The 14051-nt window shown below is 31.1% G+C and overlaps 1 protein-coding gene across 1 annotated transcript; it reads left to right on the top strand.

Moving 5' to 3' along the window:
- Positions 1-10842: 10842 nt before the first annotated feature.
- On the top strand, positions 10843-12957 carry LOC126773874 (cuticle protein CP14.6-like). Its single transcript, XM_050495099.1, has 4 exons — positions 10843-10866; positions 11206-11397; positions 12165-12269; positions 12773-12957. Exons 1-4 carry the CDS (start codon positions 10864-10866, stop codon positions 12869-12871), a joined length of 399 nt encoding a protein of 132 aa, XP_050351056.1. The 5' UTR covers positions 10843-10863; the 3' UTR covers positions 12872-12957.
- The last annotated feature ends 1094 nt before the right edge of the window (positions 12958-14051 follow it).

Genomic DNA, 14051 nt, shown 5'->3' with positions numbered 1-14051 from the left:
AAAGTTTTAGTCGTAAATCGAACGTAGTATCCGTAGAGGTAAGGTCATTCGAGCGAAGTAAAAATACTTTGCAGTCACAACGCTTGGAATCTTCAAAGTTACTCGTAGTAGCAATAACATTAATGGACATAAAACTCGTGTTTTAGTTAACCTACAAGAACGTTTTAACATAATTACGAAATTCATACTTGACGTTGACTAAAAATATTTGATTAAACCTTTTCATTTCATAAGTATTTGTGTGATAGGAATCAGTAAGAACATCCATGAATGACATTTCGTCATTTATTTTATAGTTACAAGAAAGTGCACTTTTTATACTTATTAAGATTTTTTACTAGAAGAAAATATTTTTTTCAATAATACAAATTTTCTCGCCTTGTATTTAATCGTTTATCGTGACCTAAAACATTCTTGGCATAAGTTATTAATGAAGTTTTCCTGGTGGTGGCCATTATAAACACTATTACAGTACAAGGCAGATAAAGACAGTCTTAAATTCGTATAAGATAAAGAATTAATCCCAAGTTATTATATATAGTATAGTTATATGTATATAATGGTCGTTATCCTAATTTTATTTTAAGTTTTTTGCGAAAATTGATGAATATAGCTGCAAGATTAAATTTTTATCATACATTTATATTTGTAATATATATAAATTAATGTGAATCGTATTAAAACATTCGAAGTAATACGTTTTGGTTATGAAACGATATCCATAGGAATTCTCATGCATGTTTTGGTACAAATGGTTATTAGGTTAATATTTAAAGGAATACGCCATGAATATGCAGACTTAATATTTATATATTAATTAATATATAATAATATATATTAATGTGAATCGAATTAAAAAAATCGAAGTAATACGTTTTGCTTATGAAACGATATCTATAGCAATTAATGAAGTCTTCCTGACGGCATTTCGACTACAGTGGCCATTATATTACAGTACACCAGCCGCCTGTCCCGACTTCCTATAAAATAAAGATTTTATCCCAATACTAATAGAAATATATTTTTTTTTGTAATAAGCAATATTTTTTTACCAATAATTAATTTAATAAGTAATGAATATATTGAAATGATTTATAGATGAAACATTTAAAAATGGTATCTAAGTATAAAAAAAAATTTGAATGACGGCAGCGGGGCTAACTACCACAAGCTAAGAACCATCAAGATGTTCTTAAGAATCTTCTTTAAAGGAGAAGAAATACGAACACACGCCGTTTATTTAAATAAGGGTTACACGCAAATACTTTTTATTCACTAACTCTCATAAACCGAAGGCAAACCGACACGACCGGAGAGAGGCGCCAAACCAGCGGCTTTATTATGTCGTTAATTATAAGCCGTATTTTATTTTTAGTTTTTTATCGAAAATAATTTTTTTTTTTACGCAGCAAGATTTTATTACATCATGAATTTAGGTCATTCTATGAAAAGGTGACATTTTTCGCGCCGTATGAAAACATCTTGGACTTATATCTTGAACACATATAGCGCTCAGAAAGTAACTTGCTGTATGTATATACAACTTTTTTTTTTACGCTGGAAAAACGCATTACGCGTTTCCCCCACGGGAACAGTGGGGCTCGCTGATGTCCGAGGCGCCGAGTGCGCCCCGTACAACGGAATACCCACTAAAAATCCAGCGGTACCCTTTCCGTCACAACGAAAAGCGCCCCGGGATCGCTTGCGCATGCTACCGCGACGCTCCGATGGGCGGCCTGCGTATGCAGGCCTCCATTCTCTATGTATATACAACTTGATCTATATATTTATATGTGACGTTTAATATTTTTATGTTATATATTTATTTAATATCTTTTTTCTTGTCGACAATACATGATATGTCACACTCTGTCGACTATCTAATGATCCCTTATGAAGTTATTTGAAAAAATAAATAAATAAATCAATTATTGTAACATTAGGTATATTTAGAATAAAAGGTTCCGAGCATTATTGGCAAAAAATCCCTTCTATCGATAAACACATAGACAAAAACTCATTATTGTCAACAGAAGTAACTTTTGTCCACGTTCATATTCAGAAATATTTCAAAACTTCTCTGGGCCTGGCATTTTTTTAAAATAAATAATAAAAATTATATAAAAAAAGCTTTAGGTGTGCAAAAATAAGCAAACTTAGAAGTTAAAGTACAGCTTAGTAATTTTCTACGTTTCCACCTCGAAATGATTTTTTTTTATTGTATATGTAAGTGGTCACCAACGCCAAGACATTATCATTGTAAGAAATGTTTACCATCGCTTTTATCGAAAATGCGCCACCAACCTAGGGAACTAAGATGTTATGTCCCTCCTGCCTGTAATTACACTGGCTCACTCACCCTTCAAACCGGAACACAATAATACCAAGTACTGCTGTTTTGCGGTAGAATATCTGATGAATGGGTGGTACCTACCCAGACGAGCTTGCACAAAGCCCTAACACCAGTAATTCAGTTTCAGATCATTAAACACAACAGAAAATGGTGCTACCGGTCTGCGAGAGTCATAAGTGGCATTAACATTAGCTTAATCGGACTCTTAAGAACTTACAAGTTCCAATATGCCAAGATTTCCTATAGCCAATGGTGACTAACAACAAGGTGGCCCATTTGCTCGTCCGCCCACCTTTTTATACATAAAATAACTCATGTCGACTATATTTTGTTAATTTTTCATTGTTTTATTTTGTGGGTTTCATTTGTTTTAATGGTACAAATAAATATATGACAAAGGTTGTTACAAAAATGAAAACCTTGTTTACTGCATTGTAGGATTTATAAAGTTGCATACGTGACAAATGTTAAAAAAACATTGTGATGTATTTTAATAAATTTTCTTGCGTTCAACTAGCGTAGATTCACGCCAGAAAAAAATCTAAGTTGTCATTATTATATTCCTGTGCCTCGAAAAGCAACATTGGTCCTTTTTATTGGTGGAAGAGCTTTGTGCAAGCTCGTCTGGGTAGGTACCACCCACTCATCAGATATTTTCATAACATCTTAGTTCCCAAGGTTGGTGGCGCATTGGTGATGTAAGCGATGGTTAACATTTCTAACAATGCCAATGACTATGGGCGTTGGTGACCACTTACTATCAGGTGGCCCATATGCTCGTTCGCCTTCCTATTCTTTAAAAAAAATAATAGTAACGACCGGAGAGAGGGAAATAGATGTAGTACAAACTGTGATATTGATCCAATTAATTCGACAAATATCGGTAGTTCGTTAAATCTGCTTAAATTGTCAATTACTTCCTTTTTTTTTCTTTCACAAAGCGTCAAATAGCAAATAGATTATGTGATACAGTAAATCTCACATAATATATACCTACATTTTTAACGAAAAAAAAAATAGAACTACATATCTTTGAATTATTGTATTTTATTATACTGTCAGTGAATTTAGAACATTTAGAAGTTAAAGACGCAAGATTTCTGCTTCATACTCAAATGCCGCGTATCGTTGTTTAAAAAATATTAATAAATGTCATTAAGTATAGAGCAGAATTGAACAGGTACGACAAGATTATACGAAACAAGAAGATAATGAATTCGCATCTTGATTCCGAACGTTACCTATATAAAGCCGCAGCCAAAATATTTTAGTCAGACTGTCAATCAGGCCCGATAACCCACTTACAAAATGGTAAGAACTTTAATTTGTCTCAGATATTAAGTTATTTAATACAATTTTATGATAACTAAATGATTATAATTGTCTTCAAACTTATTAAATTCAATGAAATGAATATTACATTTATATTTTATATTTTGTCATAAATTGTTTGATAATTTAATTTCAACTAAATAATGACCACATGGCATGGTGGCAAGTATGTTGGCAGCTTTTCCTGATCTTATTTAGTTAAATATAAGTGGCGGAGAAGCTCTATAAATTATTGACAGAGTCGATCAAAATTTTATATTTAAGTAATACTTATTTTTACTATTTAACTCGTTTCAGAAATTCCTAGTTGTCCTCGCCGTCGCCGTGGCCTGCGCCGCCGCTGACGTTTCCCACGTCGTCAGATCTGACGAATCTCAAGCCCCTATCTTAAGATCCGATTACGAAATCCATCCCGAGGGTCACTTCGAGTACGCTCAAGAAACCGGCAATGGCATCGTCTCCCAAGCTCAGGGTGTCGTGAAGAACCCAAACTCTGTAAGTGCAAACTATAAAAATGTATAAATTCATCCGGTGAAAATTTCTCTATAATAGTATTTAAAATTTAAAATTAAATTAGTAGATTTTCGAGTAATAAATCACTTAAAAAAACTAAAAATTATTTTACAAATTGCATTTGAAGCTCATACGCTGTAATTTCGATGTCAAAAGGGTCTTTATGCGTAATTCACAATTGATTAAATTAAATTGAAAGCTTCAAAGAGTTATTTTAATGATTCAATTCTTGTTTCGGGGGAGAGGCTGAAAGCTAGCAAATTATTCATTAAATTAACAATAAATTTCACTTTGTTACAAGCAGGTATTGCGAAAACTAATACATGAAATATCGATTAAAACAATGTTTATTATAAAACAACATATTCTGTCAATTATTAAATATCTAGTCAAGAACTAAATATTTAATACTGGTTTAAATTAAAGGAAAATAATTAATAAAAGGTAATTTTTTAACGGAGCTGCTTTGTATAACGTTTAATACGCTGATTCACACATAAAGATACAATTAATGATTATATCATTTTGTTTTAGGAAAACGCCGCTCTTGAAGTTAAGGGTTCCGTCCGATACAACGCCCCTGATGGCACTCCCGTCAACTTAGAGTACATCTCCGACGAAAATGGATACAGGCCCACTGTAAGTACCTTAATATGGATCAATAAATATTGCATTCGGTCATTTAGAGGTAACTTTTAATTAGTCTTCTATTATATTATTAAAAAAGTAGAATCCTAAAACTGTACATTGACAAATTTTATTAAAAAAACGAGTGTATACAAAAAGAGTACAGAGAGTAACAGAAAGTGAAATTGTTTTTTTAAATTATATTGTCATCAAATTGACATTCATACAGACGTAGTTGCGGGGACCAGCTATATACTTATACAGTAAACCTTGATCTTATGATTATCTGATATTTTTTTGTATATTTTTCGAAAATTGTTGTGTCGAAAATTTTTCGTTTGTAATTTTCAATCATCTTTTTCATTATTTTATTTAATTATTTTCAATATTATTATATATATTCTGATTATTTAATTTCTGTTTCACAGGGCAGCCACATTCCCGTCTCACCACCAATCCCAGAGCTGATCCTCCGCAGTCTCCAATACATCGCCGACCACCCAGCCCCAGTCGTCACCAGGAAAACCGTCTAAGCTAACCACCATGACCTTATTATGATCACCGTTCTGTGGATAGTTTGTTTGTTTTTGTTTAAAACATCGTAAAGCATAGGAAAAGATTTAAATATAGTGTGATAAAAAAATAATGTCTTGTTGTTTTAATACCTGGCGATAAAGATTATGTTAGATCAGTTTAACTCAATATATTGAACAAAAAATAGTCATGTTAACATTAAAAGGGAAATATTTAGAATATTACATATATTTTTAATCAATATATGTCTGATAATGTTATGTATTTGCGCAAAAATATAAGAGATTTTTCCAGAAATTGTGACGTAAAAGACTTAAGACGGCTTTATGAGTACAATTGATTTTTATTTTAAATCAATAATCTTATCACTTTCAAATGAAAATATATGATGATTTAAAAATTTTCTTCGCTTCCAGTTTGCCAAGAAATGAATGTTTTGCATTTTGACTTCAGTTAAAAAGTTCCATTATGAAGTTCGTTGTAAGGTTGGAAAGAAAGATAGAGTAAAGAACTCTAATGTTCCAAGTATTATTTATTAGATGACAATTCGTGATTATTACAAGTAATATAGTTGCCGTACTACCATTATTACACATGTGTATTCCACAAACCCGCATTGGAGCAGCGTGGTCGAATAAGCTCCAAACCTTCTCCTCAAAAAGGGAGAGGAGGCCTTAGCCCAGCAGTGGGACATTAACAGGCTGTTACTACTTACTACTACTTACTACTACCATTATTTGTGCCCGATCTAGAATGGTTGATGCGATTAAAAACTCTAATTCTAAAATTACACATATACAATGACGCCTCAACAAGGGGATAAAATGCCTGTGGTGAAGCAAAGGCAAGTTTTTGGACTGATAAAGAACAGGGACACATTACATATACACATACATACACACATACATACATTTATATACATTTACATAGATTTAGAACTCATGATCGGAATTCTATTCTCCCTTCCCTTACATCACCATACAAAAAGTAATTCAATAATTACTGCAGATATATTATTATGTACAACATTTCCCTTCAAAGGAGTGGGACATTATCAGCCTATAAACATATACAAAAAAGTTTTCTCTTCAGGATTTAAGTAACGCTTAAAATTGGGAAATAAATAATATTGTTTTATAACTAATATTTTGTATGCTTTTAAGATACATATACTTAAACAAAAAATAACGAAAAAATAGCCGTCTTCAATATTGGAATAAAAATATTGTTGTATTATAAATAAAGATATATTAATCAAGAACTGATAGCAGTGCATATAACAGATCTATTAGCAAATTAATATCAATATTCTTGTTTAGAATAAGAGAAGTGTAAGTGATACTTATCCAGTGGGCTTACGAAGTATAATATTACGGGCAACTAGCAAGTCAAACTTAAGAGTTTTGTGTAAAAAACTTATATTTTAATGTAGATTAGTTGGATATATTACAAGATATTGAAATAAACATATGGAAATGAAAACGCATGGGGCGAGTGCCACATTACGGGCGGTTAGACCGGCTTGACAGTAATTTCATTATAGTTAATTTATGTAAAATTGTCTAGACATTTTTTATGAACTTATAATAAAATCTTATGTATGTACAAATATTGTATAATCTGTTTAGATTTATTTTATAACTATTTATAATTTAAACTTTCCAATAAATAAATAATAGATAGGTAGCTAGTAGTTACATAAAATAATACCGGTAATTTTACACGAACCTATTTTTTTATTACGTTAGTAATATTATTATTTTTTACTAATATATGTAATTTTTTTTTCAAAAAGTTCTTAAAACTCGTTTATAGTGAATTAAATGAATGACATTAGAGAAAACTTAAAATTTATAAAATATGTCATTTCAAGTAGATATTGGGTGTTCCGTGGCAATGTAAAGCTAATATACTTATATACTAAACAAACAAAATACATACAAATTGCTTCATCTATAAGAAAAACAGGACAATATAAGGTTTTTAGGATAGGACATGTTATTTCATCAATCAAATCAAATCAATTAGGGCGAAGTGTCTTAAAAAAAATATTTTAATTTAAAATTAAGTCCAGTCATTACGTCGAAAAACATTCGTCATTGCATATGAATCGAGAAGGTAAACTGTCATTCAATAGTAAAATATATTTTTATTCTGTATCTAGATTTTTTTTAATTTAATTAATTATCTACGAACGAACCCTAAAGAAGCACTTTGTATGATCGTGATATTATTTTTTGAATTAATTTTACATTTAAATATTAATTTAGTCATTTATTTTGTCAGCTCACCTGTTACGATGCAGAATTATTAAGACTTATTTATATTTTTTATTATTATATTTTTTTAATAGACGTTAGTTTTTTTAACTTCCAATACCAACCATTTGACCTATTGCCTATAAAGGCAGCGCCTAAATCAGCGTACTTCAATGATTAAAACTCAAACAACACTTGAATAGGCTTTTATTTAAAAAAATATAAAATACTACTTTCCGCCCGTAGCTCGCACTCGCGTCTTGTATGTAAAATTTAATTTTGATCGATTGAGTAATTAAGAGATGAAAGCGCTAAGAAAACAGTCCTTTTCGCAGTTATAATATTGATAAGGATACAGGGTAATGACAAGCACGAGGGTTATATCTTAATATCGTAGATCCTCCAGATCTATTTCGGCCACGGCGTTCAATCTCAAGAGAGATTAGCCAACTGCGCAGGAGATATTACATTGCACCAGTGTGTGCGCAAACACAGGTGCACTTTCTATTCCCTAGTTCTCATAATCCGATGGGACGTCAATCCGACACGACCGGAAAGAGTTCAAGCGCAGGACCAACGGCTTTACGTGCTTTCCGAAGGACGAGAGTGTACACACTTTCAACTTTCAGACTCCGGGCTGCTACTGAAAGTTTTATTAATTTATTCGAATTTTCAATTTAACTAAACTTTATAATAATTCACCAACAAAATGAAGGTACATATAATAAATTGTTACGTCATTCATCACTGTCTTAAAATAAAGTTTTGGTTCGTTTATAATATGCGTTCGCGCATCGCAGGTGTCTGGGGCAGAATTATACCACGTATTGCAAGTTGTAATACGCGTTAGTTTTTTATGTTTATATACAAATAACATGAGTAATTTAAAATGTCTATGGCGAAACAAAGAAACGAAACAAAATAAGTCTCCACATAATTCCCTCACATAAAATCTTATGAAAGTATATTAATGTATTAAATCGTTTGATCTCATTCCAATTACAAAACAAATTTTCTTTGCAAAGCAATTATATATCTGAATATGCAATTCGGTGATGTATGTTGAACGTAGCCAAGATAACGACGTGACTTGTAATACATTGCAATACAAATTAATCTGTCAGACTGTATAGCCAATATATTTGACAATTGGTTATCCCTAGAGACACTTAGAACTTAAGCCATAATGCTATCTTGAGGTTGATAACAAACTTAGCCGAATATGAAGATGTTTTAATACAAATATATTTCAAATTTCAATAATAAATATAACATTACATTACACGCCTTTATTAACGAATATGATAACGTTTGATATCCTAACGTGTTGAAGTGAAAGTGTATTCTGAGAGGAAGTGGAACTGAATGAACAGACATTCGAACCCAAGGCAAATTTTATTTTATTTAAATTAATTATAGACATAATACTTTAAGTAGACTTCAACTAAACTACAGAGTAATTTCAAAAGAATATTAAAGTCACTAACGCCATCTATTGATGAATTTAGGTACACAAAATCAATTACAATATTTAAAAGAAGGGACCCACTGTATTGGGATATTTCAAAATCATCACTCTACTGGATAAATTCTGACACATATATCTAAGCTGCAGTTAAGCAGAGTCATAAGCAACAAATCATATCCTTAAATGAAAAGCTGTCTTTATGCTATTACCCACCACTTGATTAACATTTTTGGTTCTTTTGGTTAATACTTAAGGCCTTATTGCGTTAAATACATCAATTTTATCCTTAATGGAAACCTCTTTGTTCATCAGTGTTCTATTCATGGATTATTTTGATTTGTAGTCAAAAACCTAGTTTTTATAACGCACGCTGCGAATGGAATTTCGGTCAAATCATATTATAAATCAAAATAATGATGTATAATACGTATTATTGAAGTATATTCATAAATATTATAATATATATCTAAAACAGACAACAAAGAAACAAGCTTAAATATTTCGATTAACATAATATTTCGTGACAAGGTTATATTATATATGTATGTTATTACTATTACTATTATAATCATTATTATCGTCGTTTTTGTATCTTATTTATTAAAGGTGATCTAGTCAAACAAAATGTGTCGAAAAGACTAAAGTTTTCAACATCATGTAATCCCCTGATCAGCGTTGCGTCTGCTCCAATATAATAAATAAATTAGTTTTATGATAAAATAAGCAAAAAAAATTGCAATAAGCAAAATAATTAAATAGGCATTAAATACAAAAATATAAATGTATATTAGCGTCTTCGCTCGCTTCATAATTTAGGATTGTACGATCTTCATACAAATTTACATCCCCTTTATCACTACTTTAGGTGTTAAATTTTTAAAAACCTTTCCTTAGTCCTAACCTACTTTGTAAAAGGTACCCGTATGCCAGTCAATCAGTTTTTTGTATATATAATTTATATTGTAGATATAGTTATTCTTTTATATATAGCTTAGTATATTTTATACATATAAAGACTTTTACAAGCACTTGACTGATTCTACTGCGAATAAGAATCTTGTTAGGCATTAAGTATTGAGAGTTCCAGTATGAAACGCTAATTCGCAATTTTTTAAATTATATTTGTAATATTGTAACTGATAACAAATATTTTTTTACATGAACTGTAATTTTTTCCTTTGGTATGTGAAATGCTCTGCAGAATTTAATATATAATGACGTTGCTAAACCTACTAATATTATAAATAGGAAAGTATCGTTTTGTTTGTAATCGATAAAATCTGAAACTCCAGAGCCGATTTGAATAATGCCACACCATTTTTAGCTACTTTATCCAGAAGTAACATAGGCTATATTTTATTTTAGTAATATCCACTCTAACACACACAAAAGAAATCATCAAATTTGGTTTAGGCCATTAGGAGTTGAGTGAAATACACGTACAGAAGATTTATATATGTATATAAAAAATGCACTAAATATTTTAACAAGCATCATAAGGAAAATAGGTATTTTATTCCAATTTTATATAATCAGGTTTGATCACTTATTAACATTTTTATAAACTGACCGCATGTGATATATAAAAAACTAACCTTAACCTAAATGTTCACATAGTAAAAAAAACGAATCACATTGAAGATCAGAGCCTCTTTGTTGCAAAATAATGCAAATGTCGATACAAAGACCCATAATCAAGTGATTCCGACGAGTATAAAATGCGTGACGATAATTTTATAATCACAGTTATACATCGTCTGCTAACTTTGACACACATCATGGTGAGTGTGGGTTCAGGCCTTACAACATAGATTACACAGAGACATTCGACACGATTTGAAATGTCAAAGCTAAAATATTTACTGTCTCCTAAAATATTATTAACGTCCTTTATAGGGGCTAAAACAAAATGGGTGTAAGCGATGAAAAAAAAAATCTTATTTTTCCACCGTATATGTGATACGGTGGAAAAATCAGTATCATCCTAAATTTTTTTTATCATGCTTAGAATAAGACCTTCTTAGTTCTGCCATCATCAATTTAATTATTTATTGTGATCAAGTTATTTTATTAAATTTAAATAACTCTAGTTATTATTAAATCTCTTATTTTGTTTCCAGAAATCCTTCGTTGCAATCCTAGCCCTCGTGGCCGTCGCCGCTGCTGATGTTTCCCACCTCAACAGAGAGGAAGCTCATGCAGAGATTGTAGAACAAAATGCTGATGTCTTCCCTGACCAATATAGCTACAATTACAAAACCAGCAATGGAATTAGTGGCCAAGAGAGCGGTGTCATCAAGAACCCCGGAAGCGTAAGTACATATAATGAAAGGTTCAAAACTTGAAAAAAACTCCAGAATATTTTTTCTATTGCCTATTATTTTATATATATTATTGCCCATATTTAATATGTTGACCATGAAATAAAGCTATCATATGCTCACTCGACCTCGATGTGACTGCTTCGTTGGTCTAGTGGCTATATAAGGCCGGAGACCCCGAGCTGGGTTCAAAACCGGGGTCGGGCCAATATAAAATTATTGAATATTTCTGTTGAAAATTCTCAATAGCAGCCCGGAGTCTGGAAGTTGAAAATACACTATTAATATTATTATTACTATCACAGGATTTATGCTCAACTCTGATTCAGAATTTAACTTAATAGCTTAAGTTATACAATAAAAAGAGAGAAGGTTAATTTAACTAATAATCTTAACTCCATTGGAAATAGTAATATCATAAATTACTAATCAGTACGAAACCGAGGTTAAATCATATGACATTTACAAAGCAGATGAGCTTATAGCCGAAATATGTACATAAATTAAAATGTTCAACCTTGATATTTTCCTAAAGGTCAGGTCACTCTTAAGTTTATTTAAATTACAAATTCCAAATAACACTGCCTGACCGCGTGCTAAAATAACTTCTTTAATATAATTGTAATATCGGAAAACATTTAAGCTTATAAGTTGGAGCTTATTTATAAAGCTAACAGATTAATGTATTTTTTAATTATTTTATATCACTAGAGCTCTTTGAACAATTTATTTAATTAAGTTTCGATTGTTTCTTACAGGAAGCCGAGGCTCTTGAAGTCCAGGGCTCAAACTCCTATACTGGTCCTGATGGACAAGTCTACGCTGTGAGATACGTCTCCAACGAGAACGGATACCAACCCGAGGTAAGTTTGGCAATAAAATACCAGAACAGATCGAGAGGTTTTCAGAACTCAATCGTCTCGAAATCAAGACGTAATATTGACTTCTGAGAATGATTCTTTAAAATATTAATTTACTATGTTCAAATGATGTGCTCACACATCTTACGCAAACTATATGATACTGTTTAATTTAAATTTAACATCTTGGGATCTAAAGGTGACATGCCATATATGATAAGATGGAAAATAATCAATTATGTTACAAGACTTTGCATTTGACCTTTCAACTTTGCATAAATTGTTTGAATACCTATTAGATTATTATCTGCTGCCTTTTATGATAGAAGAATAAGTTGACAGTGACCTTTTACATTTAATTAAAAACGAATTTAATGATTTCGATAGTTTTGAATGTCTATTGATACGAAAATTTGCTCATTTGTTTGAGCTCAAGTCTTATTATCTCTCTTAAATATTGTGTTTTCTTAAACGTTTGATTTTGCTAATTTTATTTTATGTTACAGGGAAGCCATTTGCCCGTCGACCACCCGATCCCAGAGTACATCCTTAGGTCAATTGCATACAACGCAGCGCATGCAAAGGCTGAAGTCACCAGGAACTAATTTTAATACATAGAAGATTTAATTCTTAACCGCCATATTTGTTACCTCTAGTCGCCTATTAGTGATGGAGCAATAAAGTTCTTATCCTTAAACTGCATTTTAATTTATAACACTTACTTAATTCTTCACTAAATTATGTAATCACTATTTGACCACTCTTTTAGAATCTGTCATATTGTTCGCTTTTATCAATGAAGTTAAATTATTCTTTAAAAGATAATCTCTTAGCAGTCCATTTTTGAAAGTTTATGAGGAAATATTTTAAAACTTTCAATTCTAATAACATTAACAGTAATTACAGGCATAAGAGACATAACATCTTAGTTCCCAAGGTTGGTGGCGCATTGGTGATGTAAGCGATGGTTAAACTTTCTTACAATGCCAATGTCTATGGGCATTGGTGACCACTTACCATCAGGTGGTCCATATGCCCGTCCGCCTTCCTATTCTATAAAAAAAAAAAGAATTTTTCTCTATTGCCGGGATGGTGACTAAATAACACATGTGACAGATTTACTAGATCTATAGGAAATATTTCTTTTGTAATTCCATGTTCAAAATAATTTTATTTTTCTATGGTAATATGAAATACTTTCTTACCTCGAAAAAGTGATACGTAGAAAACTTACGAATTTAAAATATAAAACATTTAAACGATTTAATATGTCAGTATAACCATACATATATTAAAAATGTATTGATTTTAAGATACTTTAGAAACTTTCGTAAAGGTAATCTTCTGGGATAGAGAAACCGGCTATGTGGGATTCTTCTCTACTAATACACCTGCGTGGGGAAAAATTACGACGTAGTATCAATACGACACATTCGTGACCCGTACCGTACTGTGCTCTGCTTGCCATTAGCCGGGGAGTAGCTCATGCTATCAAATTACCTAAACTAAAACATAGATGGCGTTAAACTTGATTTACATTTTATAGCTTATAAAGTGTTAACTTATAATTTAACTGAAATTGAAAAATTGAGGAGAACATATATCAATTTGTATGTTTTGAATATTTTTTTTGTAGTTTTATTTCCAATGGTATACATAACGGTGAAGTTTCAAAATAGCTACAAAAGTATCGATGAAATATATTTTGTGAAAAAAACATATTTAATTTCTTAATTGTTTTACCATCTGATAGGTATACTAATAAAATACTTAACTTTTGATTTT

Source organism: Nymphalis io, chromosome 15 (genome assembly GCF_905147045.1).
Source record: "Nymphalis io chromosome 15, ilAglIoxx1.1, whole genome shotgun sequence".
Lineage (NCBI taxonomy): Eukaryota > Metazoa > Arthropoda > Insecta > Lepidoptera > Nymphalidae > Nymphalis > Nymphalis io.
This window is presented reverse-complemented; position numbering and strand designations above follow the sequence as displayed.